The 14,057-nt window shown below is 35.9% G+C and overlaps 1 protein-coding gene across 3 annotated transcripts in view; it reads right to left on the bottom strand.

Annotated features, from left to right (window-relative positions):
* Positions 1–14,057, bottom strand: part of MMS22L (MMS22 like, DNA repair protein) — a 129,503-nt gene that overhangs the window by 19,334 nt on the left and 96,112 nt on the right. For all 3 annotated transcript variants that reach the window (XM_055329988.1, XM_055329987.1, XM_055329986.1), the window contains exons 19-21: positions 8,706–8,865; positions 3,497–3,666; positions 388–599 (exon numbers count right to left, since the gene is read on the bottom strand). In XM_055329988.1, coding sequence (XP_055185963.1) covers positions 388–599; positions 3,497–3,666; positions 8,706–8,865 — 542 coding nt within the window. The remainder of the gene's footprint in view (positions 1–387; positions 600–3,496; positions 3,667–8,705; positions 8,866–14,057) is intronic.

Raw genomic sequence — 14,057 nt, forward strand, 5'->3', positions numbered from 1 at the left:
TAGACTAACAGGATTTCTTAGTGCTTCCTTTTTCATGTTAGTATTCATTTTTTCACTTAGATATTACCTTTTAAAAATATAAATAATGTGTTTTCTATATTAGAAAAATATACTTAATGTTTAATAAGAACTAAGAATATATGTATTTTTAGGACATATATAAGGAAAATAATAGCTATGTAGAGAAAACAAGCAATTTAAAGAGCATTGACTCAGACTGCCATGAGCAAAAGTCATTTTAGTAATTCTTAGATAATGTTTCTCAGGGAAAATAAAAGTTTCTAAACTATCAGTGTCCTAAGGGTGGCCAGTACTTTGGGGATGCTTTATTTTTTAAATCAAGATTAATACATTATAAATACCATTTAAAAAAAATATTAGGTGTACCTTATGACTTGTATGATGCATTTCTTTAGAGGTGACATAGGTGGAACAGTGGTGGAGTTTCTCAATGCCAACAAAACAGGGTGTTGTCCGAGACCTAAAACATGCGGGGAAGCTGGAAGAAACCGCCCAATGTACTGCTCAATAACACTCCCTAGCAATTGGTTCAAATAGGCATTTGGATTTTGAGATTGACAACACACGATACATATGCCCTACAAGAGAAAAAAGTAGAGAAATAAGGCCAATTAATGTTAAAACAAAATATATATTAAGGAACTTACTAATTTAGTCCCTAGCATTACTATTCATGTCAGAATGTATAATTTAACCACAATCAACAAAGACACGGCCCAACATCAACAGATGATGTTAATATGGGGCTCAGGGATTTGCTGAGCTTGGGTAGGTAACACCTACACTGTGGTATTTAACCAAACATGCATGCCTTTGGGGTGTACTCAAATGAAGCAGGGGAGAAGTGCAAGAAGATAAAGGAAACTTCCTTCCTCCTCTCATACCTAGAGAACGTGACCACCACAGTCATCAACTACATTTGTGTGTGATTTCAAAACAGGAAAATACATTTTTCAATTTTTTTTTTGTACTGGTCATTTATTTGAGTGACACTACAGAATTTATACTAAAAATCTTCCATGATAAGAAATGTGATAAATTTTTAAAAAATTGACAGGAAAGAAATACAGAAGAGTACAATTCTGATTAATGGCAATTTAAGAGTTTCATATGTCAGGCACTGTGCCATGTGCTTTATATCCTTTATTTAATTTAAGTTTCTCAAAAAAACATTGAGTTGGTATTATCAAATCTCTAATTTTATAGCTGAGGAAACTGAGGTTTAGAGAAGAGTTCTGTTGATTTAATCCCTTCCTTTTGTACAGAATTTACAAAATACTTCCATATGGATTACAGGTGAAATGTATACCAACACCTTGAGAAATATAATTTTTTCTGACAATGGTACTAAATACCGCATATTACTAAAATACAATCACCAACATAATGACATATTATGTGCTAAAAGTTCACTTATAATTTGGTACTTTGTGATTCATAATGTGTTTTTCTAGAGAAATAATTAGAAATGTTTATGCCTCCATTTTTTATTACAAATGAAAGATTATTTGTAATAGAAGCACAAAGCTGTTAAGATACTATCAAATAACAACTGGAAAAAGAAAAGCAATGAACACCTCCTACCCAGTTTCTTCAATGTTTCTATTTAAAAGAAAGCACATTATTAGAAGATGAATAAATGGATATGTTCTAAAAACTCTAAAGAGGACAGCTGAGTATCTGTAAGAAATTAAAGGTATAGCTCTATGTCAATTCTGCCAAATGGATAAATTCACCAAATTTTTCAATTTACTACTTACAAAATTCTAAGAATTTTTTTTTTTCCTTTTTTAAAAATTAGGATCCACTTCCAACATGGGGCTTGAACTCACAACTTTGAAATCAAGAGTCCCATGCTCTATGGACTGAGCCAGCCAGAGCCAGCCAGGTACCCTTAGTAAGAATTCTCTTTATACTATTTTGGCTTAAGAAGGTCACAGAGAGGGCAGCCTGGGTGGCTCAGTGGTTTAGCGCCACCTTCAGCCCAGAGTGTGATCCTGGAGTCCCGGATGGAGTCCCACATCGGGCTTCCTGCATGGAGTCTGCTTCTCCCTCTGCCTGTGTCTCTGCCTCTCTCTCTGTCTCTCATGAATAAATAAAATCTTAAAAAAAAAAAGAAAAAAAAAAGGCCACAGAGAACACACTTTTCAGACTCTCCTGCTGCCCAAGGTTCCTCCCCACCCATATTCCCTAGTTGGCAACACTTCATCTTTCTGCCTGCAAACATGCTAAACTTTATCATGTTATTATCAATACAGAATTGAAAAGCCAACTTAAAATTTCTTAGAAACTGTAAAAAAAATCTGTTTAAAAAAATCCATCTGTGGGAAAGACTGCTTACCACTTAATCAAATTCCATTCTCCTTTTTTTTCCTCAGCTTCCTTTTGCTGAACCCCAAATTAAGAAGCACTCATCTTCAGTATGAGACACTAATAGGTAACAAAGTACACTTCCAACTCTGTGGTTTCCCTTGAATGACAGATCAATATTTCCAAGTGCCTACCTAGATACTGCATAGCACCTCAAATGAAAGCCATTCAGAAATCAATTACCTTCATCCCTACATCTCCAGAACTGCCCTGTTAGTTAGCAACACTGCTATCTGCATAAGCAGCCACTTTAGAATCTAGGAAGTATTCTATTTCTTTCTGTTGCTCCACAACATTCACTCAGCAAGTATTTTTAATCAGATCTCCTAATTTTTTCTGCAATATGCTGTGTGAGTTCTATACCCACCACTGGCTTAGTTCAGAACTTTCAGATAATGAACTACTACTCACTGCCTTCCAAGTCTCCTATCTAACTCCCACACGAACTACTTAGATGTTGCCACCAGAAGAATCACCTCTCTAAAATGTAATATGATATGTCACTCCCACTCCCCTACTCAAAATCCATCAAAATCCATCAACAATGCATTCAAATCCCCATGTAAACGAACAAGTCCAAACCTCTTAGTGTGCCACATAAAGCCTTCCATTACATGGCTCCTCCTATATGAGTGTCCAACCACAACAGAATTATTTGCTCTTCCCCAAGGTGTCATACTTTCTTATACCTCATGCCTTTTTCCTGCTGTTCCCTCTGACAAGACTGGTCCTTCAACTCTTCCCACTCTGCTCCTTTACAACTAATCTCCTTTACAGTATCTTCTCTCATGTCTCTTCATCTCTGTCTGGCTAGCAGACAGCTGAGGCCTCTAAGGGCAAATATGGAGCCTACTACAGTGTCTATGCTAGTCAGCCTTCTGTCTCAACTTTATTTGCTTCTTGGGAGATTTTGCCTCTTCCATCTTTGTTTTCATAGCCAAACATAAAAGGAATTTAAAACTTGTTCAACAGAAATGCCACATGTGCACATATATATTGAGATTAAAATGTATGGTTTTCAAACCATTAGCTTAGGAACTGTTTTAAGGCTAAGTTTCTTTCTTTTTTTTTTTTTTTAACTTGCAAGCAACCACACTTACTATACCTGGAGATACAAAGGAAGACTCTTTTGAATTGCAGTCAACATAGGTGCAGGCAGCTCCTTCTCTTGCTGTAGCACTGTATGTGGCAGCAATAAACAATCTATGATCCGGAATAGTAGTTTCTGGGCTTTAGAGGTGGCAAAGATCTGTGCCCATGATTTAACAAGAATTCCTGGCAAAGAAGAAGAGTAACAGCAGGTATGGTTACCTTCCAACCAGAGAGTTTTGCCATTCCACCATAACATTTATATTTAAAGTACATAAGACCAAGTTACAGTAGGCAATAAAAAGAAACATGTATTAGAGTCAAAAGACTGATGTCCTATCATTTATTTCACACTAAAGAGACTATTTTTTCTCAGAATTCTGGGCTAAGAAAAATGTACATTTCCTAAACAACTGGCATATAGTACATATATAGTCAAATGCACAATGTGATTTGGCTATACATTATGTGAATATACAGATCAAATCAGATCTCCCTTTTGCTTTGGCTGTTAGGAAACTCAGAGGCAAATTTATAACCCAACTTTAAGAATACAATTAAGACCATGCATTATGCTTTTATGTGTGTACTCACTTTTCCTGGGCTTTGTCATGTTGTTACTTCACGTTTACTTCTTTGGTACCTTTATCTTACATAAAATTTTATAGGCTGTCGCAACACAGTTTGCAACACAAAAAGATATAACTAAATTTAATTGTTAAAGTAGGGAAAAAGGATTAGCTGTAATACCTTAAAGCAATCATGCAACCTCCCTGAACTTCACTTTTTATAACTTTCCATTGTTTAACACACATAGTGAGTTTAAATTTTGATTCTGAAAGAAGAGAAGCAGACTTCTTCAGTACATGAAATATATTATGATTTCCTTCATGCTAGGAGTCAGTTGCTATATTTGATGATAGTGGAGCTAAACAAATGAGCAGCCTTTGTTTAATAAAGTAATTAAGAGGGACACCTGGGTAGCTAAGTGGTTGAAAGCCTGGCTTTGGCTTAGGCAGTGATCCCAGGGTCCTGGGATTGAGTCCCACATCAGGCTCCTTGCAGGGAGCCTGCTTCTCCCTCTGCCTATGTCTCTGCCTCTCTCGCTGTGTCTTTCATGAATAAATAAAATCTTTAAAACAAACAAACAAACAAATACATAAAGTAATTAAGAGCAGATATCTAGTTCTCATTAGGATATATTTCTGCTACCGAGGTCTTCCTTACTGGAAAAATGAATTATTTATTTATTTTATTTGAAAAATGAATTTAAAAGGAGATCATTAAGCGCTTGCCCAAATTGCATTGTGGTACATGTACTGCATAAACTTTTATATTTTATTCCATCTTAGAAAGCAGAAGGATACAATTCAAAGCTATTTCCGTAAAACAAAAAGTTTAAAATTCAAGCTCTAAAGGAAAACAAAAATACGCTTATAGAAGAGTATATTGATGTTAAAAGAAAAAAGCCCAACCAATAATCACTTCTAAGAACAACAAACAGCAACATTAATCTTCTGTTGTAAAAGGAAATACAATAATCAATCATAAAGAAACACAATGCTCACTTAGCAGTATTTTAAATAATGCTTGCTTGCTCCTCATTTTTCCAGTAGGAGGAAAACTGGAGAATGACAGCAATGTAAGAAGAACTCACATCCTAAGTAACATTAATATGCCCGTTAAGGGAACTGCCATCACCAATGACATTTGAAATGATTCATATCACTCTTAGGTGTCACACAGGAATTGACTTATAAAGAGCAAGGCTCTTCCAACCAAAAATGCATCATCTACTCTCATATTTCATCTTCTGCAATGGTTAATACACTTTGCTGAAGATCTTAAGTTTTAGGAGTTCATAGAAGGTAGAGGCAATCCATTTGTTTTACTGCCAAATCAGAACCCTAGGTTGTTGTTGTTGTTTTTAAAGATCTATTTATTTGAGAGAGAGAGAGCATGCATGAGCACAGGGGAGGGGCAGAGGGAGAGAGAGAATCTTAAGCAGACTCCGTGCTGAGCAAGGAGCCTGAAGTATGGTTCGATACCAGACCCCTTAGATCATGACCTGAGCCAAAATCAGGAGTCAGATACTCAAGTGACTGAGCTGCACAGAACCCTATTTTTTAAGTTTCAGTGAAGAACATTTAAAAGCGTGTGGTATTAAAAATGCAAAGAGAAAGAAAATTTTTTAAAATTTTTATTTATTTATTATAGTCACAGAGAGGGGGGGGGGGGGGCAGAGACACAGGCAGAGGGAGAAGCAGGCTCCATGCACCGGGAGCCTGACGTGGGATTCGATCCCGGGTCTCCAGGATCGCACCCTGGGCCAAAGGCAGGCGCCAAACCGCTGCGCCACCCAGGGATCCCGAGAAAGAAAATTTTTAAGTAAAAAACTTTGAGAAAGATATAAATGCATAGTATAGCTTTGTAAAAAATCAAGTCTTTTACCTGGCTATAAACATATCACTTATATGTAACTGATGATGCTGAAAATGCAGAAAAATTGTGGAGAGCATACTTGTACAACTGGAAGAGAGCTGCACTGTAAGAGTTCTTATGTGTTTACTTATTTTCTATTCTATGCAAATACTATGCCTTAAAAAGAAAAGAGGATTGGGATCATGTACAATAGGCATTTAAAAATGTATGTATAGTTAGAAAGTATCTTTGCTCACTTAGGAACATTAAAAGATAAATTCTGTACTATTAGCTAGGTTTATAAAATCATTATATTCAAGAAATATTTAGTATATGCCATCTCCCATACTGGTGAAACTCTTCAACTGATGTATCCCCAGTTCCCAATCGAGTACCTAATATATAACTCAGGAAATGTTCTTATTTGTTCAAAACACAACATGACAATGGGAATAAAAAGTTCAAAAGATATGGCCACTATCACAAGTGAGTTTAAAATTTAGTAGGGGAGTGCTAAGTACACAAATAATTATAAAAGCTGGCAAACCATGAGAAATGTCTTAAGAGATGGACAGATGAAGCATAATCAGGGAAACCAAGTCTACCCAGGAGTGTGGAAAACATGGAAGATTTGTGTTGGGCACTGAGGGTCATGGCCAAATTTCAATTACAAAGACAAAAAAAGAATGACTAAAAAGAGAAGAAATGACCAAAAGAAAAACATGGGATGGAAAAGAGATAAAGAATGAGAAAAACCACAAAAAATGAGAAAGAGTAGGAAAGCTGAAGCTACTACTCATGACTCAATCCTTTCTCAGAAATTATTGAGTTACAAAGTAAAATCAGGGATCCCTGGGTGGTTTAGTGCCTGCCTTCGGCCCAAGGTGTGATCCTGGAGTCCCGGGATCGAGTCCCATGTCGGGCTCCCTGCATGGAGCCTGCTTCTCCCTCTGCCTGTGTCTCTGCCTCTCTCTGTGTCTCTCATGAATAAATAAAATCTTTAAAAAAAACAAAACAAAACAAAAAAAAACAACAAAGTAAAATCCCAGATGCCCTAATCTTAAGTGTGATTTTATCAACAGTCTGTACCTTCCACTAGCCATCTTGTAAGCGGACAGCAGAGGTATCCCCAGTTAGGAACTGGCCAGGTAGATAAAACACAGTTTCTGTGGTTAACTCCTTCTCTCAAGTGAATATGATAACCCAAATCCACATACTTAAAAGAAGGTTCGAACCCTTAAAAGTTTATACTTGCTCTTCCTCTATTTTGTTCTGAGCCTTTTACATAAAGACAATAAATTATCTGTTCTTAATTTCTAACACATAAATGGGGAACACTGTATCAATATATTCTGTCCCCAGTCTCTGAGATTTAGACAAAAGGAAAGAATACAGATCTACCTCCCATTAAGTCAAAACTCAACTATGTAACTAAACAAAGAAGGTCCTCAATTTTTTATGAGGAGAATTTTATCCTCGGTCTACATATCACCAATCTGAATATGATTTTGCAATTATGATGATCATATGTTTTGTGAAATAAAGACATATTCTGAAATCACACATTTAGCTGGGCAAAAATCTAACAGAGACCAATAAATATGAGCCTGAACACTGAAATACTTATTCATCTACATTTTACTACATTAAATTTCTAAGAAATTATCACTTAATTTTTCTCTAAAATTAAGATGCTTGTACTGCTACTATAGCTTTCACTACATTTCAACATCATCCATATTTACACATTTTTGCATTCTTTTATCCTTCACAACAAAGATAAAAGGTTTCAGACAGCCCAAATCAGGTTTATTCATATGTTCACAAGATCAAAGGGAGCAGATATAAGGTTTAGGCCACAGAGAAATTAAAAAACAAAAAAACAAAAACAAAAAAATAAACAACAAACTAAAACAAACAAACAAACAAAACCCTTCAATTCCCTATAAAAACTCTAAGGGAATCCTTCTCATTTCCCTTTATTCAGTTCCTATTTTTGGTTAGTAACATGGTTTTAGTGAACAAAGGTATTCAAATTACTGACTTCTTCAAGAAGGATGAACTGTGTTGTTATAGCACAAGCACAGAAAAAGATTTCTTTCTGAAAGGAGAAAACAGTATTATGAGAAGGAAGATTTGAAGCAGAAGTATCTCTAGTGTTATAATAAATTCTTTCCTGACCTCCTTCATACAGAGCAGACCAGAAAAATAGAAGGGAGTGATGGTTTCCTGATATTTTAAATTCTAAGAAAGCACAGATAATCACTAAAAAAAAAAGTCCATTTTAATTATCTAAGTAGTCACAATGTGAGTGATTCACAACAGAGTACTGATGGCAAATTGGTATTAGCATATTTTCTGTTTTGGCCATAATTAATTTTAGTATTAACACAAGCATAGCAAGAAAAGTTCTGAAAGGAGGTGGGACAAGACAGGGGTACACTAGTAGAAAGCCAACACGAATTACTCTAAAGTAAATCATTGTCTTTCAAATTATTCTTATGATTGTATGGAGAACAGTGATTTAGCCAGTGTATTAACATATTCCTATCTATCATTATACTATAGGTTCAACCTAAGGAAGTTTTATTTTTTTATTTTTTAAATATTTTATTTATTTATTCATGAGAGACAGAGAGAGACAGGCAGAGACACAGGCAGAGGGAGAAGCAGGCTCCATGCAGGGAGCCCAACGTGGGACTCGATCCGTGGTCTCCAGGATCACACCCTGGGCTGTAGGCGGTGCTGAACTGCTGCGCCACCGGGGCTATCCAGGAAGTTTTAATAATGTCAGGAGTACATACCCATCATCCTATACGTCAGTTGCAGCCCTGCACTGGAAATTTTTTTTCCCAAATAAGGTTTTATATATTTTAATATTTCACCAAGGTATTCTAAGGACTTTGTGACCATGGCAGATTTATCAGAAAGTTTCTGCAGATTCCCATAAGTAATACCAACAGCCTATAAAAAAAAAAAGGAAAAACATGATTTAGATTTCCAAGTTTTACACAATACTGACTTTGAAAAATAAAATTTCTCTCTCCACAAATACTCATTACATTTTTAAGTGCACATCCTTAACTTTCCAATAAATGTTCACAGCAATTAAAAAATGCCAGTGGAAAGAATTAAGTCTTGCCTTTTATAATTAAAATAAAGGTTAAAAGAAGAATAAAAAAAAAATCAATGGAACTTCTACAAAAACTTTATCAAATCACATTAAGACTTCCAGACATCTTAGTATACAACTGGCAATTAGAATCCCCAAGTTCCTATAAGGAAAACCTATAAGCAAGGTTACTAAATTCTTTTCTTTTTTAAGATTTTATTTATTTATTTGAGAGACAGCACATGTACATGCACGCAGAGGCAAGGGGGAGGGGCAGAAGGAGAGGGAGCAGCAGACTCCTGGCTGAGCAGAGAGCCCGGATATGGGTCTCCATTCCAGGACCCTGGGATCATGACCTTACTGGCGTGAGCCACCCAGCATGCCCCAAGGTTACCAAATTCTTACATGTTAAGACCTCTATAAAGCTCACTTCTGTGATATGAGTAGATTTTTTTCCCCCTACAATTTTCTCTATGAGCCATTAGAGCCAGCTTAACTTTCTCAGAGGAAAAATGATGAAGTACAAAAGGTACAGATGGCAAAATGGTGAGGCGGTAGGAAAAATGGGAGGTAAGGTGGTGAGAGAAGGTAAAGTGGGAAGAGGACGGGAAATAAAAGAGTAAGTTCAGGTAGGTGGAGAATAAGCAAGAAGAGAGCAGTCACAAAAAGGATCAAGAGAAGACTGGCTGGGGATGGGTTGGGAGGTTTGAGAAGAGTAGCAAAATTTTCAAGTCATTATTGGTGACTGACTTACAGTGGATTTCAAAGACCTATATTGCACATAATAATACCTGTATACATAGTGATGTAATTTTTCTCCTGCGGCTCTCAGCAGATAAGACAAAGAAGAGAAAGCAAGTGGTTGCACCAGTCCTAGGTTGAAGGTGTGTAGGGAGAACCAGAAGAACAACGATGGAAGACTGTAGGTATGCAGGTAAGAGTACAGCTGCAGTGAGGCCCCCAATGGGTCTAATTAAGATGGATAGGGAAGCAGCGAGACCTTGAAAGGATGATGCGCAGGGAGAAGAGGAAGTGGTAGGTCATGTGAGGCCACTTGGAGACCTGGAGGCAGAGGTCATGATAACTAAAGAGCTCTCAGATAATCCAGGTGATGCCACAGCATCACTTAGGTTTAGTCATGGGAGTGGGTCAATGAAGTAGAGCAGAAGTGATGATCATGAAAAGACTTGTGGAGGAGCTCTTGAAATGAGGAATTAGGTTAAGTTATTCAAGGTGATATTAAAGTTAGCCATGTTGATAATAAAATGTAGAATGTCGGAAAAGATAAGGAATCTATGAACTGGAGTGACTGTGAAGTGGATGATGAAAACAGCAACAAAAGATAGACTGGATCAATCTCTTTCAATTTAGCTTTCTGCCTTTGGTTCTCTACACACTTCCTTTCCTAGATCAGAAGTTCTCAAACTTCTCAGTTTCCTTTTTAAACACTTAAAAGTTGAGGATCTTACAGTGCTTATTATTATTTGGAGTAATACTTATGGATATTTACCATATAAGAAATGAAAAGAGACATTTAAATGATTTGTTCATTTAAAAATAATAAGCATTATATGTTAACAATAAAATCTTTACAGAAAACAGCTTCTTTCTTACAGCAAAAAAATTAGTGATAAATTTTACATTTTTGTAAATCTCTTTAATGTCTGACTTAATAGAAGATCGCTAGATTCTCATATCTGTTTCTGCACAAAATCCGCTGCAGTATGTTGTAGATGAAAATAACTGAATCTCACATATATATGTAACTGGAAGAGAAAGTAGTATTTTAATTGATTTTTTCAGAGAACTGTGAGAATTCCTCTTTGATATTATACCAAAATTTGACAAGTGGTATTTCTTAAAGGTTATCTATTATCGTATTGAAAACTATGTCAACACCTATTCTGTGTTAATTCTTCCAGCAAGAATTGTAACACATCTAAAATGCGGTCTGCCAGAAAAACTCATTAGTGACTCAGTGCCCATATTCATTGATATTCAGATATTCAGCATAAACCATATTATTTGCACAAACAGTCTAGGCTCAGTGAGCCATTCTTAGCAGGAAATGGTGGGAAAAACCTAAGGCCCCATTCACCAGCCAAGGGGCCAGACTTGCAAGATTCTGCTACACTGCTACATTAAAATCCACTGATTGATTTTGCTCTTCAAATGAATGTTTAATACCCATGCATGCTTTTAAAAAGCTTGCTTGGTCATTTGGAAAACTCTGGCTCACTGAGTTATACATCTTCTCAATGTGGACACACTTCATTATTCCTTAAAAAAACATACCTGTTAATACTACCACCAGAAGAAAAGTCTTTACGTATCATGAAGCTCTCAAGCTCATAATGGCAAATACAAGTTTCCAAAATTCTAATTTTCTTAAAAGCTCAAGTTATGTCATCAGCAACAAACATTGTCAGTTGGTTTTTTTTTTTTTAAGTGATACTCATTTCATATATTTCTGAGAAAATGTCTGCTAAATGCCCAAATCTGAATAACCATACTTTGTTGTTCTTTCAAGATAAAAGCAGTCAGGTCAGCTTGTAATTTAAATTATCACACAAGTGCTATTTATTCACAGATAACCACTTTGCTTTATACGCAGCAGATGTGCTTTAAGTGCACTTCCCATTGACATTAAAGGACATGTACTCAAAGATTAAAATTTCATAAAGTTAATAATTTTACCACTTCATTAAGGACATTCGTAATGAAATCAGATTCTTTTTTTCCTGTGACTGTATGGCAGTGAAAATGATAATGACCACCAATATAATCTTGGGCCATAATACTAATTTGTACTCAAGTTTTTGTACTATTCGTGCAAATGCCAATACACTTTGAGCTTGTAAAATTCCTAGAAAGGTACCAGTAACCCCCAGAGGTCTATGAAACACACTTTTGAGAACTACTGATCTAGATCTCAGTATTTTTCTCATGTTTAGCCTTCATCTCCCTGGACTATAAGACATGTATTTCTTAGACTATCTCAGGTATTTCTTTGACTCTCACTATTTGCATGTCATACTACCATTTCTGTGAAGGGAAGAGTTAACATAGTGGGCCCTAGACTGACTGCTATCTTTAAAAAAGGCCTACTTGCAAGTCTGGCCCCTTGGCTGGTGAATGGGGCCTTAGGTTTTCCCCACCATTTCCTGCTAAGAATGGCTCACTGAGCCTAGACTGTTTGTGCAAATAATATGGTTTATGCTGAATATCTGAATATCAATGAATATGGGCACTGAGTCACTAATGGGTTTTTCTGGCAGACCGCATTTTAGATGTGTTGTTACGATTCCTTGCTGGAAGAATTAACCATATCCAGTACAATCCCCGGAAGAGGACCCCCAGAAGCCACACCTGGTGTTTCCAGACTTCACCACAGGTACCCTTTCTCTTTGCTGACTGAGCTATGAATTTTCACTGTAATAAGTCATAAATGTGGGTACAACTATATACTGAGCTTAGTCCTCCCAGCTAATCATATAGAACTTGGAAATGGTGCTTGTTTACACAATCTTAAACTCAACCAGTTTAAAATTGAACTCTCACATACTTCTCCCTTACCCTAAATCATGATGTTCCTATTTCTCCTTAGGGTATAATCATTCTTCTGGTTAAACACAGTATTTATTTCATATCCCTTCAAAAACCTCATAATTCAATTTACAATTCCTTTTAAATCTAACTAATTTCTGGCCAATGGTTCTTCTGCACCTTTAATCTGCTCTACCATTACTAATTTTCTTAAAAAGTCATTTGATCAAATCAGACAGACCTACTTAAAAATTTATAAAGCCTTCATACTGTTCACAGGAGAAAATCCAAACTTCTTAGACCAAGATGCTCTGAATTATTAACCTACTAAATGATCTATCAACTAATTGGCATTTAGCATATACTGTCTCACTATTTTAACCTTTGTGTTTATCTTGTATGCTCAGACAAGTTAAAAAGTTCTCTAAGATCAAGGACTACTTCTTTTGTTTTTTGCAAACCCTTAAGAAATCCCAGCATAATACTACCTAGCATTTAGCAAACAACTGTTATTTACTGAGTGATGAAGGAACAATTAATTAATTCAGATTGGTTTAAATTAGTAGAGTCTCTGAAAACTATTAGTGAAATAAATGACTTCTACTTCCCTCTCTGATCCAGGATGGTCCCTAAGCATAGGTGTGTAAGTACAGGTTAAGATGCAGTCGACTACTAAATAAAAGGCTCAAAAGAAATATCTGTTTTATATCTGTATAGACTATTACTAAATATTTTTAGGATTTATATGACACCACTAATCATCATACAATTGTATTTTAACTTAATGGAAACCAATGGAAGAATTCACATTTATGGAAAGAGCTTATAGGTTGCATTTATTTTCATTGCAGTTAATACCAAACACTTTGTGGGAAAATAAACCTACTTTTATTGTGAATAGCTTACAAAAACACTAATCCAAACATGTTAACAACTTCAACAAGGCTATAAAGCAAAGAATACCATGTAATAGAAATTCCTGCAAAATTAATAATTAAAAGTCAAATGTTGAAAGGAACTATTTATTATGGAGACAAAACTAAACAAATGGATTGGATTTTAAAGCCCCAACCATAACGATGTGAAGCAGTTGGTGGTTATACTAAAAACAATAAAATTTTACTGTAAAATTTACTGTTTGCTACAGGGTGGTAAACATTAAGTTGGAAGTATTATGGACCATGTACAAGGCAATCTAGTTCCCAAGTACCTGGAAAATATTGCTATCCAGCAATTTCAACAATAAGACATTCTTACAATTGACAGAAGCCTTAGAGTGAGGCTATTATGCAGCATTCACTTTTTTTTTTTTTTTAGATTTTATTGATTTATTTTCTTAGAGAAAGCAAGCACAAGTGTGGGGAGGGGGCAGAGGAAGAGAAAGAATCTCAAGCAGACTGCTGAGTGTGGAGCCTGACATGGGGCTCGATCTCACAACCCTGAGATTATGACCTGAGCCGAAATCATGAGCCTGCTGCTTAACCAACTAAGCCACCAA

The sequence above is a fragment of the Nyctereutes procyonoides genome, unplaced genomic scaffold (assembly GCF_905146905.1).
Source record: "Nyctereutes procyonoides isolate TBG_1078 unplaced genomic scaffold, NYPRO_anot_genome, whole genome shotgun sequence".
NCBI lineage: Eukaryota > Metazoa > Chordata > Mammalia > Carnivora > Canidae > Nyctereutes > Nyctereutes procyonoides.